At 49.8% G+C, this 14,024-nt stretch overlaps 1 protein-coding gene across 4 annotated transcripts in view; it reads left to right on the forward strand.

The window, feature by feature from the left end:
• The window catches only part of CTIF (cap binding complex dependent translation initiation factor), a 177,415-nt gene that overhangs the window by 47,459 nt on the left and 115,932 nt on the right, over window positions 1-14,024 (forward strand). For all 4 annotated transcript variants that reach the window (XM_033164257.1, XM_033164255.1, XM_033164259.1 and 1 more), the window contains exons 2-3: window positions 7,512-7,724; window positions 9,303-9,386. In XM_033164257.1, coding sequence (XP_033020148.1) covers window positions 7,545-7,724; window positions 9,303-9,386 — 264 coding nt within the window. In that variant the 5' untranslated portion in view covers window positions 7,512-7,544. The remainder of the gene's footprint in view (window positions 1-7,511; window positions 7,725-9,302; window positions 9,387-14,024) is intronic.

Raw genomic sequence — 14,024 nt, forward strand, 5'->3', positions numbered from 1 at the left:
CAACCTTTAAGACAAAAAGAGCCACTTGGACCCATTTCCAAAGGGAAAAAAAAACCTGGGAGCCGCAAAACCATTGCGACATTTAAAACAAATATAACACTGCATATATTGTTTCTTATCTTAATGCTATATATACAGGATCGTGCAGTCAGCTGCTATAGCTGCTATATCAATGAAAAATATGAGCATGTCTGATCTGTGACTTTTGATGGCTAGTCCCAGTTATTATTCTCTAATGAGGGGAGAGAGATGCACCCCATATGGTCCCAAATGCATGTATGCTTTGCTGCTTTTGATGCCCCAAATACAAAACCCTCTCGTATTCTGAGCAAGCTTGGGCTTGCTCTCCTGGGTGTTGAATGAAGTCAAGGTGTGCATGTAGGGGTGTGTGTGTGTGTGTTTGTTTTGAATCAAATAAAGGGGGTGTTGAATAAACTCAGGGGGTGTGTATGTGTGTTGAATCAAGTCAAGGTGTGTGCTTGTGTGTACGGGGGTGTATGGGTGTTCTCCCAGGCTCCCTTTAAAAAAACGGGGATAAGCCGCTCTGAAGGGGCACCATGCACCCCTTCACAACGGCTCATCCCCGCTTGCTTTGAATGGAGCTGGGGAGGAGGGGTGAGCTTTCACCCCTGTCCCCAGCTCCCTTCAAAGCAAGCGGGATGAGCACAGGGCGTGGGGTGGTGGAGAGAGCTGCATCCCGGCTGCTTTCTCCACCACCCCGCGCCCAGCCGCCGATCCCAAAAGCCTGCTTTTGAGATCGGCGGGAGGGCGCAGAGTGGAGAAAGCAGCCGGGATGCAGCTCTCTCCACCCTGCGCCCAGCCGCGGATCCCATTTTGGGATTGGCACACAGGGCGAGGGGTGGAGAGAGCTGCATCCCCACTGCTTTCTCCACCCTGCGCTCTGCTGCCGATCCCAAAAGCCTGCTTTTGAGATCGGCAGGAGGGCGCAGAGTGGAGAAAGCAGCCGGGATGCAGCTCTCTCCACCCTGCGCCCAGCCGCGGATCCCATTTTGGGATCGGCACACAGGGCGAGGGGTGGAGAGAGCTGCATCCCCACTGCTTTCTCCACCCTGCGCTCTGCTGCCGATCCCAAAAGCCTGCTTTTGAGATCGGCAGGAGGGCGCAGAGTGGAGAAAGCAGCCGGGATGCAGCTCTCTCCACCCTGCGCCCAGCCGCGGATCCCATTTTGGGATCGGCACACAGGGCGAGGGGTGGAGAGAGCTGCATCCCCACTGCTTTCTCCACCCTGCGCTCTGCTGCCGATCCCAAAAGCCTGCTTTTGAGATCGGCAGGAGGGCGCAGAGTGGAGAAAGCAGCCGGGATGCAGCTCTCTCCACCCTGCGCCCAGCCGCGGATCCCATTTTGGGATTGGCACACAGGGCGAGGGGTGGAGAGAGCTGCATCCCCACTGCTTTCTCCACCCTGCGCTCTGCTGCCGATCCCAAAAGCCTGCTTTTGAGATCGGCAGGAGGGCGCAGAGTGGAGAAAGCAGCCGGGATGCAGCTCTCTCCACCCTGCGCCCAGCCGCGGATCCCATTTTGGGATTGGCACACAGGGCGAGGGGTGGAGAGAGCTGCATCCCCACTGCTTTCTCCACCCTGCGCTCTGCTGCCGATCCCAAAAGCCTGCTTTTGAGATCGGCAGGAGGGCGCAGAGTGGAGAAAGCAGCCGGGATGCAGCTCTCTCCACCCTGCGCCCAGCCGCGGATCCCATTTTGGGATTGGCACACAGGGCGAGGGGTGGAGAGAGCTGCATCCCCACTGCTTTCTCCACCCTGCGCTCTGCTGCCGATCCCAAAAGCCTGCTTTTGAGATCGGCAGGAGGGCGCAGAGTGGAGAAAGCAGCCGGGATGCAGCTCTCTCCACCCTGCGCCCAGCCGCGGATCCCATTTTGGGATCGGCACACAGGGCGAGGGGTGGAGAGAGCTGCATCCCCACTGCTTTCTCCACCCTGCGCTCTGCTGCCGATCCCAAAAGCCTGCTTTTGAGATCGGCGGGAGGGCGCGGGGTGGAGAAAGCAGCCGGGATGCAACTCTCTCCACCCTGCGCCCAGCCGCCGATCCCATTTTGGGATCGGCACACAGGGCGAGGGGTGGAGAGAGCTGCATCCCGGCTGCTTTCTCCACCCCGCGCCCTGCTGCCGATCCCAAAAGCCTGCTTTTGAGATCGGCGCGAGGGCGCAGAGTGGAGAAAGCAGCCGGGATGCAGCTCTTTCCACCCTGCGCCCAGCCGCGGATCCCATTTTGGGATCGGCACACAGGGCGAGGGGTGGAGAGAGCTGCATCCCGGCTGCTTTCTCCACCCCGCGCCCTGCTGCCGATCCCAAAAGCCTGCTTTTGAGATCGGCGGGAGGGCGCAGAGTGGAGAAAGCAGCCGGGATGCAGCTCTCTCTACCCTGCGCCCAGCCGCGGATCCCATTTTGGGATCGGCACACAGGGCGAGGGGTGGAGAAAGGTGCATCCCGGCTGCTTTCTCCACCCCGCGCCCTGCTGCCGATCCCAAAAGCCTGCTTTTGAGATCGGCGGGAGGGCGCAGAGTGGAGAAAGCAGCCGGGATGCAGCTCTTTCCACCCTGCGCCCAGCCGCGGATCCCATTTTGGGATCGGCACACAGGGCGAGGGGTGGAGAGAGCTGCATCCCGGCTGCTTTCTCCACCCCGCGCCCTGCTGCCGATCCCAAAAGCCTGCTTTTGAGATCGGCGGGAGGGCGCAGAGTGGAGAAAGCAGCCGGGATGCTGCTTTCTCCACCACTCCGCGCCCTGCTGCCGATCCCAAAAGCCAGGCAGGGGGGCGCAGGCGGGCCACAGGCGCAGCGCCCCCCACCATTTCCCCGCCCCGGAGCCGCGGCAAAGCTCTAAAAGAGCCACATGCGGCTCCGGAGCCGCGCCTTCCCGACCCCCGCTCTGGGGGAAAGAAGAAAGGCAGCCCGCCTCCCTCCCTTCGAGTGGGGAAAGAGATTAACCCTTTAAGTGACTGCTGCTACAACAATCAATAGAAAGTACTTGGAATTTGAAAACTGAGTCTGTTGAGATCTCCCTTCGGGGGTTAACTGGGGAAAAAATATCTCCGTTTGAAGTTTTGGTCTTTATACTCCGGCTTCGGAGAAATGGAGGCGACTTGGTTTGTCGTGGGAAAAAATTGAAACAAAGGAAGGAAGAGACAGGAACTGAAATGTGATACTCACCCTCTCTCAAAATGCTGGACTTTGTGATTGCACTGGCATCGAACTCTGATTTAAGGGATGAGGAAATGCTCACTATCTTGCAGATGGAATTGCTTAATCGGAAATTACAGGTCTTGAGTGGAATTATTCATAAAAAGGATGTACTTTCCACAGAGGAGGCCTTTCAAAAGTTTTACACAATGGAATCAAGCCTTGGCAAAGAGCTGGGAGGGGCGCTTGGAGAATGGTCTGAAATGGCTGGGCGAACCCGACAGGAAAAGGAACCTGAAACGGGAAAATTTACAATATCCAGACCCCGAGGTGGCAGCTCGGGGGCAAGGGACATGGAATTAAGATTTTTACAAGAAGAAGGAGGGAAAAAATCGGAGGAGCCCAGAATGGAAATGAGGAACGCCCTGAGGCTCGATGCTGGGTTTGTTGTGGACGCTGCCTGGATCTGTGGACACTCAAAGGAAGACAAAGGGAGATTTGGCTGTGGAGAAAGACAGGAAAAGACGATGGATAGAGGGGGAGTGGGTTGAAGTATTAAATGTATAATTTAAATGGTCTGCCATGGTATCCGAAATCGGAGTGTGAAGTCTGTTAATTATAAGTTTATTTTAAATAAGCATGGAGATATTGAATTTTAAGTTAAAAGCAGCATGATAAAGGACAGAAGAAATAAGTTTAGCTATAAGAATATTTGGTTATGATTTAGGTTATAATGCAAAGATTGAGATAAGTATGTTTTCTTTTTTTAAGTAAAGTTAAATCTTTTTATAGAAAAAAGTTGTTAAGGAAATAGTATATTGAATTAAAACCGAAGGTGAAAAGGCGGGGGAAGTCAAACGTCAAGATTCAGAACTAGAATTTTTTTTTTTGTGTAAGGTATATAAACAAGAAGAAGAATCCTGACTTTATGTGTATTTGTATTTGTTTTTGTATTTGTAGGTGTGGGGTTGGGTTTGTGTTATATTATGAAAATGCTAATAAAATTTTGTTTTAAAAAAAAAAGTAGCAAATAGAAATGGCAGACCTAATAAATAGATAACAAACTAGCAGATTTTTTTTTAAAACCCTCACAATGGTACATAATAAAATTACATGTCTGGGTTGGCTTGTCTTAAGGGAAAAGTTTTTAGCAGGCATTGAAAGCAGTACAATGAAGGCACCAGCCTAAACGTCACTAGGCAGTGAGTTCCAGAGAATTGATGCTGTCCCACCGAGAGATGGATAGCTTGCATGTAATTGCAGAAGGTATGCTGAGTTATCCCCAGTTATCAACATTTTTAAAAAAATATTTAAGGGGGCCAATGAGCCGAAACCCGAATCTGGACCATTTGCAGTCCCAACTCCGGAGTCAGCAGTTCATTCAGTCCCGCTATCCTCTAAGAACCAGTTAATTATTTACTCTTCCGTCACCCCTGTGCCGTGTTTATTCATGTTCCCATATGTCACGCCTGGCTTGGCATTGTCCATCTGTCAGTTCTGCAATAAGAGCCCTGTTGAGTGGCGGCCTTTAACGGCTTCTCTCCATTGTCGTGTTGCAGGGGGAACTACAATGGGCTGCGCTTTCATGTGGAGGTTTAAGCGAAACCTTTTGTCGCGGCTCCGTTTCTTTCGGGGGTCCGCCTGCAACGCTGCGGAGCGGAGCTCGGAAGAATCTCTTGGCTTCCTCCGCTCGAAGAGCTAAATGCGTCCCCCCGCTGTCGCCGCTTTTCTTTGCCTCGCCCGGTGCCGAGTCTTTTTTGATTTCCCATTGTTAGCTGACCTTGGTAATTGGGTCTCTTGTTCGGCCATCTTTGGCTTGCCACAGGGCTCAAAGCACATGATCGCACAGATTGGAAGGAGCTAATAATGGCTTGCTTCTTGGAACCTCAAGGGTGGTGAAGGTGTGCGAAAGAGGAACTCCCGTGCTATTTCAATTCTTTCACGTGTGTCTGGCGCAGGGCTGGGCAATGTTGGATTTTCAACATCGCGGTGCATCACCAGTCAGACATCATGGTTTGAAGAATATACCGCGATATACCGTTTCCAAGCACAATTGTTGGTGTTCATCAGGGGACCCCAAACTAAGGCCCGGGGGCCGGATGCGGCCCAATCGCCTTCTAAATCCGGCCCGTGGACAGTCCAGGAATCAGCATGTTTTTACATGAGTAGAATGTGTGCTTTTATGAAAAATGCATCTCTGGGTTATTTGTGGGGCACAGGAATTGGTTCATTAAATACATATATATATATATATATATATATATATATATATATATATATATATACATACATACACATACATACTACGGCCCACCACAAGGTCTGAGGGACAGTGGACCGGCCCCGTGCTGAAAAAGTATGTGGACCCCTGGTGTTGACTTTAAAGCCCTAAACGGCCTCGGTCAAGTATACCTGAAGGAGCGTCTCCACCCCCATCGTTCAGCCCGGACACTGAGGTCCAGCTCCGATGGCCTTCTGGCAGTTCCCTCCCTGCGAGAAGTGAGGTTACAGGGAACCAGGCAGAAGGCCTTATTGGTAGTGGCGCCCGCCCTGTGGAACGCCCTCCCTTCAGATGTCAAGGAAATAAACAACTATCTGACTTTTAGAAGACATCTGAAGGCAGCCCTGTTTAGGGAAGTTTTTAGTGTTTGACATTTTGTTGTGCTTTTAATTTTCTGTTGGGACCCGCCCAGAGTGGCTGGGGATACCCAGCCAGATGGGCGGGGTATAAATAAATAAATTTATTATTATTATTATTATTATTATTATTATTATTATTATTATTATTATTAGAAGCTGCATTGGCTTTAGGCGGTTAGACACAGGGCGAAGCCATCGCAGAGCTCACCGCCGGAGCTGGGGCCCTTTCCCCCCAATGACTCGTAGGCTAGCTCCAATGCAGCAGGCCTAAGCCACTGCTCAACTTGGGGGTGGGGGGGCTCCCCTCATCCCACCTGAGCGAGCCCCGATGCCTCAGCAGCATCAGGCTTCGTTCAGTTGTGGTGTAGAAGAAGCCTCCCCCTCCCCCATCTGCAACTTGTTTCTCCCTCTGCGCTGCATGAGCCAGTGTGGTGTAGTGGTTAAGAGCAGTAGACTTGTAATCTGGTGAACCGGGTTCGCGTCTCCGCTCCTCCACATGCAGCTGCTGGGTGATCTTGGGCTAGTCACACTTTGAAGTCTCTCAGCCCCACTCACCTCACAGAGTGTTTGTTGTGGGGGAGGAAGGGAAAGGAGGATGTTAGCCGCTTTGAGACTCCTTCAGGTAGTGATAAAGCAGGATATCAAATTCTTCAGCAGTATATCGTTGGTGAAACTGCCATGTTTCAAAGCCCCCCTGCCAGCTTCACCCCCTGGATGAAGTTGCGCCGCTAGCAGAAGGACTCAGGAGCGCAGCGGCTTCATCACCGGTATACCGTTGAGTGAAACCAACATCACGGTCTTCTCCTCATACCGGTCCTGGAAGATACAGCGATATATATCGCACAGGCCTAGTCTGGCGTGCCCCACAAGATTTATGTTCCTGGTTGCCGCTGAAAATCCCTCCCTCCATGCCCCAATCTATGCCTAAGTGGCACATCCGCACCACAGACTTAAACTGGTTTAACCACCGGTCCTTCTTCCCAGAGGACTCTGGGAATCGTAGTTATGTGCAGCGTTGGAAACAAATGGCTCCTTAAACCGGGGTTACAATCGCCAAAACAGAATGCGTCGTTGCCATTTCGGGGCCAGGAGGCTCAAACGTTGTTTTTCCCCCCTGTTCCTGAAATCCGTTATGATTCTGCAGATGAAATATCACAAATAAAATTCTAACGGATGCGTGGTTGGTGTGTGAAAACAGCCCAGGTCCAAGTATCCCCAGGCATGCTCCTACAGATGGCGGAAACATGGGGCGCCATCCCGGCACCCAGGCATCTTCACTTGGTCGCAAGTGGCCGATAGGCGCAAAAATGCACCTGGCGAATTTCGAACGCTGGTTATTGGGGGGATAGGAGTGTCCTAGTGACCCGCCCTTAACAAACTACAGTTCCCAGTTCTCAGCTATTGAGATGCGAGGATATTTGACTGACCGTTTTTAAATGTTGTTTTTTCTAAACTTTGTGTTGTATTCGCTGCTTTGTGTTTTAGGCTCCTTTGGGGAGGGGGTGGAGGAAGGTTGAATAAAAGTCTAATAAGTGCCCTGTGATATTTTTAGGCTGACGCAGAGGAGCGGGGAGGTCCTTGAAAATTCTTAATCAGGCTTTGAGGAGTGCAAGTGGGCAGTTCTTTAGACTTCTCTGTTTTTAAATGTGAATGTTGGCACATAGGTGAAAACCATGTCTTCTCTCTCCTTCTCTCCTCCCCCCACCCCGCCTGCCCTTAGGCCCCTTCCGCTCTCGGCTCCCTATCCAGAGTGATGGAAAATTCCTCTGCGGCTTCTGCCTCGTCTGAGGCAGGGAGCAACCGTTCGCAGGAAATCGAAGAGCTGGAGCGTTTCATCGACAGCTACGTTTTGGAGTATCAGGTCCAAGGCTTGCTAACGGACAAGACGGAAGGGGACGGGGAGAGCGAGAAAACGCAGTCTAATGTCTCGCAGGTGCGTACAGGTGGGCGACTTGGACAAGGGGCTATAAGGTGCAGTGGGGAGAGTACAACGAATTGGGTTCCATTTGCGATGATGATGATGATGGTTGGCATTTATATCCTCTCCCCGTACGGACTGACCCAGACCCTGCGATCATCGTCTGAGGGCCCCTTTTTGTGTGCTCCCTCAGCCGGAGCTCCGGAGGGGCAGCAACACGAGGACAGGGCCTTTTCTGCAGGGGCTCCCCGTTTGTGGAATGCCCTCCCCAGGGAGGTTTGCCTGGCGCCCTTCATTATACACCTTTAGGCGCCAGGCAAAAACGTTCCTCTTTAAATGCCTTTTATAAATGGAATTGTAGGAAGAAGGTTATTGGCTTGTTTTCGGTTTTTTTCTCATTTGTATTTGTATTTTATGTTATGTTGTGACCTGCCCTGTTATCTTCAGGTGAAGGATGATATACATATTTAATAAATAAAAATAACAGCAACAGCAACAATAATATCCCGCCTTTTTCCCAAGGTGGTGTACAGCTCTCCCTCCCTCCGTGTGTGTGTGTGTGTGTGTGTGTGTGTGAAGCTCCTCTTCCAGCTACATTATTTATTCCATTTATATCCCAACTTTTTCTCCAAGGAGCTCAAGGTAGTGAGCATGGTTCTCCCCCTCAGCATTTAATCCCAAAAACAAACAACCCTGTGAGGCAGGTTAGGCTGAGAGGCAGTGACTGGCCCAAGGTCACCCAGTGAGCTTCATGGCCGAGTAGGGATTTGAACCCTGGTCCTCTGCCTCTAGAGCAGGGAAATCAGCTTTTGGGGGGGGGGCTCCAATCCACCCCCTTGTTTAATTTTATCCATTCCCCACAGCTCTATCAATTTTAGGCTATTGATATTCCACAAGTGGCTGACTTGTGGGCAGGCAGGGTAATAAATAATTCTTTGGGGCAGTAACTTTCTGCGTAGACTCGCAGCAGGGCTGGTTTAAAATGATTCCCCTTCAATCTCCAGTTTCAAGCTCAAACGGAATTCTTTGTGAAGTTGTCCAACCTTCCAGTTTTACAGCATTGACTTTCCAGGGCTCCCTCAAAGCAGTTGTTTCACATGGCGCCTGTCAGGGAACCCCCCTCACCGCAGCAGGTAGCGGTCCCAGGTCATTTGCAGTACAGGGAACCACCCTCCCCTGTGCGTAGTTCGTCGTCCTCCTCGAGCGGAGGAAGCGACCGCTCCTCCAGTGGGGAGGGGGAGATGGAAGCAGGAAGTCGGGGCAGGGGCTGTGACAGGGTCAGAGAGCCTCAGCACCAAGCAGGAAGCGGGGAACAGGGACCTTTTCCCGCGCCCCGATTTCGCAGGGAGGAAAGACGTGGAAGGGGGAGGCGGGGGTTCAGGATCCCGCGCCTCTTATGTTGGACCAAGAACCAGAAACGGACATTCCCGGGCTCTGCAGAGGGATGAGCTGGACGTTTTTACAGTTACTCCACTATAAATATCTGCACAATAAAGAACTTAGTTTGTAGAAGTTCAGAGTTAGCCTGATTCCTCATGAGCAACCACTGAGAGTCCTTACAGCGCCATTCTGTCCCTTTCTCTTTTTTTCCAGTGGACAGCTGACTGCAATGAACAGGTAGAAGGCAACCGTTCCTCCTCGAGAAGCAAGAACGTAGCACCTCATAATCAAAACCAGGTAAGGGAAACAGGAACCTTCCGCTGGAAGTGTGTGTGTGTGTGTGTGTGTGTGTGTGTGTGTGTGTGTGTGTTGTGGCTTTCTTCCTTGCCTCAAGGTTTCACCTCCAAGACTTGAGATTCCTTGAGAGCTTAAAATAATGTTCCCCAAAAGGATTTTGAAGCATGACTTTGGGTTCTTGCTGATAACTGCACACAAACCTTCCTTCTTAAATCCATCTGAATTTTCAGTTGCAATGTAAGACTCTGGGAAATTTTATTTCTGGGAGATCCTTCTGAAAAAGTAAGAAGGTGGTTTCTGAAGAAGTCTCATTTTCAACTACCCTACTCTACCATTTGAACTGGGTGGGAGGCAGGACTTTTTTCTCCCAGCCACAACTCACCAGAATTCAGTTCCGGCGCCTCTCAGGTGGGCTCCATTGCCATCATAAGAGAATCATTCCTGGTGTGTTCTGGCACCTCTTTTTCTAGAAAAATAGCACTGGTGGGAGCCAGTTTTGAAAGCTGCTTGTTCCTCTGTGTTGTGATCTTCCAGCGTTGCCTATGTTATCCTTAGTTTGCTTTCGAAGCTGTTTGCTAGATCATGAAAAGTTGTTGGGAACAGCTTGGACTCTGATACCTGTACTTACTGTGCTACAGAAGCCAAGCTAACTAAATCAAAACAAAAGACCTTGCAGCGGTGCGAAACAGCCTTTTATTAACAGTATTTCATAAACTTTAGGTTGTTTGCAAGCTAACTCTCTGTAAGCCACTTTTAGGGTATTTGCAATCAAGGGGTATATAAATCTTATCAACTAAATCAGGCACCCCCAAACTCGGCCCTCCAGATGTTTTGGGACTACAATTCCCATCATCCCTGACCACTGGTCCTGTTAGCTATGGATGGTGGGAGTTGTAGTCCCAAAACACCAGGAGGGCCGAGTTTGGGGACGCCTAAACTAAATGAACAAACTTGAGCTGCTAGGTTGCAAACTTGGTAGGGCTGCTTAGTTTTGCTGAGGTTTAGCAAAGTTCTCCAACTTCATTAGCTCTTTTGCCAAGCACCCTAACCAGAGGTGTTTCCAGATGTGGAAGAGTTAGCAATGCCAAATCATTGCTGTTCTGCTTGAAGCTGGAAGGGGGAAAGCAGATCTTTCCAGACTTCTGAAAACCTGCATCCGAATCATCACTCCTCCTTTCTCCAGCCCCAGTTATTGGGAGAAAGGTAATTTGCACTGGGACCATTGTCCGTGGGGAAAGGGTTAAGTGCTCCCACTCCTCCCCCCTCCCGCTGCAATTTGGGGAAAGGGGGGGAGAAAAAGCTGGATATAAAGGCAATGGTATTTGGGAAGGGCAGTGCTACAGTAATAGATATGATAACTTCAGATGAGAAACAGATCGTAGGAAAGGACGCAGTCTAGGAGGGAAGAAGAAGAAGAAGAAGAAGAAGAAGAAGAAGAAGAAGAAGAAGAAGAAGAAGAAGAAGAAGAGTTTGGATTTGATACCCCGCTTTATCACTACCTGAAGGAGTCTCAAAGCGGCTAACATTCCCCTTCCTCCCCCACAACAAACACTCTGTGAGGTGAGTGGGGCTGAGAGACTTCAAAGAAGGGTGACTAGCCCAAGGTCAGCCAGCAGCTGCATGTGGAGGAGCGGGGACGCGAAGCCGGTTCACCAGATTATGAGTCTACCGCTCTTAACCACTACACCACACTGGGACCCATCTGCCCTGTGCATTTAAAGCGATAACACGCCACTTTAAACAGTCACAGCTTCCCAGAAAAGAATTGCAGAAAGTACAGTTTATTATTGGTGCTCAGAGTTGTTAGAAGGCCCCTGTTCTCCACACGGGGCAACAATTCCCAGAGTTTCCTGGGAAGTGGGTTTGACTGTTAAACCACACTGAGAGTTGGAGGTACCATTTGTTGTGGGACTCAGGCTCGCTTTGGCCCCCACAGCAGAGCCAATGAAAAGGGATGATGTGAATTGCAGTCCACCATCATCTTGAGATGAGAGACAGGGCTCTTTGCCCTGGGCTTATCTGTGATTGTGCATCGCCTCTGAGAGATCTATCCTCCCATCAGTTTGTCTATTACTGTTACTATTTTTTCTAGGAAATCTAAGCCTTTGGCAGCAAATTCTGTATATTACATTCCACAAATAAATACTTGGTTTTGTCTGTCCTGAATCTCCTGCCAGCCATTTTCATCGGGTGACCTAAGTTCTAGTATTCTAGAACTAGAGGAAGAGAGAGAAAACCTTCTCTAATCCTCTTGACTTTTTTCGTACCATGCATAACTTCTAAAACCAGCACCATTCCCCACCTGGGTCACTTCGCGCCCCCCCCCCCCAACCAAGGATTGGCCAGCCAGTAGCCCTCCCAATGTCACTTAACTACACATCCCATCATTGAGCCATTCTGGCTGGAGCCAATGGAAGCGGGAGTCCAACAACAGCACACATGTTCTAAACTCAAACGTCTCCATGTTTTAAAAACGTCTCATTTCTAACTCGAAAACGTCTTGTCTGTACACCAGAGTTCTGCTATGTTTTTATGGTTTTAAATAGTCTCAGCTTCACAAATGCAAAGGTGTTGTTCAAAGGCATATGCACACTGTGTTATCATTTTGCCTATCGGAACAAGCACAGCTTTGAAAAGTGGAGTGATTTTTTTACTGGTTCCAGTTACAGGTGGGTAGCTGTGTTGGTCTGCCATAGTCAAAACAAAATCGAAAATTCTTTCTAGTAGCACCTTAGAGACCAACTGAGTTTGTTCCTGGTATGAGCTTTCGTGTGCATGCACACAAAAGCTCATACCAGGAACAAACTCAGTTGGTCTCTAAGGTGCTACTAGAAAGAATTTTCGATTTTTTACTGGTGTTATAGATTAATGTGTGTTGCGGTATTTGCATTTCTGCTTGTGGGCAGGATTCCTGTTTGGTGTGCGTTCCCCATGGCATCGAGGCTGTTTTTATGGGACCTTCAGGGATGTTCACACATGAAAGGGTTTATAATCTCTTCAAAGCCGCGTTTGCCAACCTGGTGCCCTCCAGATATTTTGGGCTGCAATGTCCAGCATTCTCAGCCAGCACAGCTGTGTGCACCAGGTTGGCAAAAGCTACTGCACAGGCAGATAACCAGTGGACTCCCAACTCCCATCAGTCCCGACCAGCATGGCTAATGGGCAGGGATCATGGGATTTGTAGTCCACCAACAGGTTCCCCATCCTTGGGGCCTACTCTAAATTTCTTAGTGTAGATTTAGAATTTCATACATCAGTTCACAGAAATCACTTAGAAGGGTACCTGCGCCTTTTACTTCATAATTCCATTTTTTTTTTTTTAAAAAAAGGAGACTTAACTTTTTTTAATGGAGTGTGCATTGCATTTAAGCACTGTTGAATCCTGCTTAGTTTGTTCCTTCCCAAGCTGGGCTCACCTGAGATCAGTTTTGTTTTAACTTGCAAAGAATTTTAGCATCCCTGATGGAAGAGGAACGGTGCACTTTGCTATCTCAAATAGCATCACCTCAATCTGTTGCTTGGCCAGACAAGATCTGAAATATATATATATTTTTTAATGAATCAGATCAGTTGCTTTTCTACCAGTGTAGTGCTGACTCCGACTGACAGTGACTGCCTATAGATCTTTTCCCCAGCAGTGAGGATCCCTTTTAGCTGGAGCTGCCGGGCATAGAACTTGGGATGCAAACGCATGCAAACCATGTTCTCTGACACTGAGCTACAGGAACATAGGAAGCTGCCTGCTGCACAGTTGAAGCATTGCTGCACCTAGCTCAGTGTTGTCCACACTGACTGGCAGCAGCTGTCCGAGGTTTCATCTCTCTGGCCACATGGGGAAATACCATAGCTCTGTGGTAGAGCTTTTGCCTTGCACAGTGCCCCAAATTCAATCCCTGGTGTCACCAGGTAGGGCTGGGGAAAGCTGCTGCCTTAATCCCGGAGAGCTACTGCCAGTTGGTGCAGGCAGTATTGGGCTAGATGGACTAATGGTCTGACTCGCTATAAAATCCTACATTCCTAGGCCGAGCTCTGTCAAGGCACCTTTCGACCTGTCACTGCAAAACTGTAGGAAGCTGCCTTCTACAAAACCAAGCCCTTGGACCGTCCAGCTCAGTATTGCTTGCACTGACTGGCAGCAGCTGATCAGGGTTTCAGGCAAAGGTCTCTCCTGGGGATGCTGTGTGTTGAACTTTGGACCTTCTGCATACCAAGCAGGTGTCCTACCTCAGAGCTGTGGCCCTTCCCAGCCCCTTCTCTACTCAGAGATTGGAATTATAGTGTTGGAAGGGGACCCTGAGGATCTAGTCCAACCCCCTTCATGCATGCAAGCAAGCAAGCAAGAGAGAAACTGTGTAAAGAATTGGTTGCAGACCAGAGATGCCTGCAACACTTCAGGGGTGCTTTTGAGATACATGAGCCAGGGAGAATGATGTAAAATCGGGGTTTGGCTTTGCTTCCCAGCTCCCTTAAGTCTATGATCTGTCAGAGAAGAATGGATGGAGGCCTGATTCAGCCGAAAGCAAGGCAGATCTTTATTTTTCTGTTGCAACAGAGTTCCCTCTCCTCCTTCCAAGGAGGGAGGGACCCTGAATAAAAGTGTGCAGGAACCTTTGAAGACTTTTGACGTTGCCCAACCCC

Source organism: Lacerta agilis, chromosome 11 (assembly GCF_009819535.1).
Source record: "Lacerta agilis isolate rLacAgi1 chromosome 11, rLacAgi1.pri, whole genome shotgun sequence".
NCBI lineage: Eukaryota > Metazoa > Chordata > Lepidosauria > Squamata > Lacertidae > Lacerta > Lacerta agilis.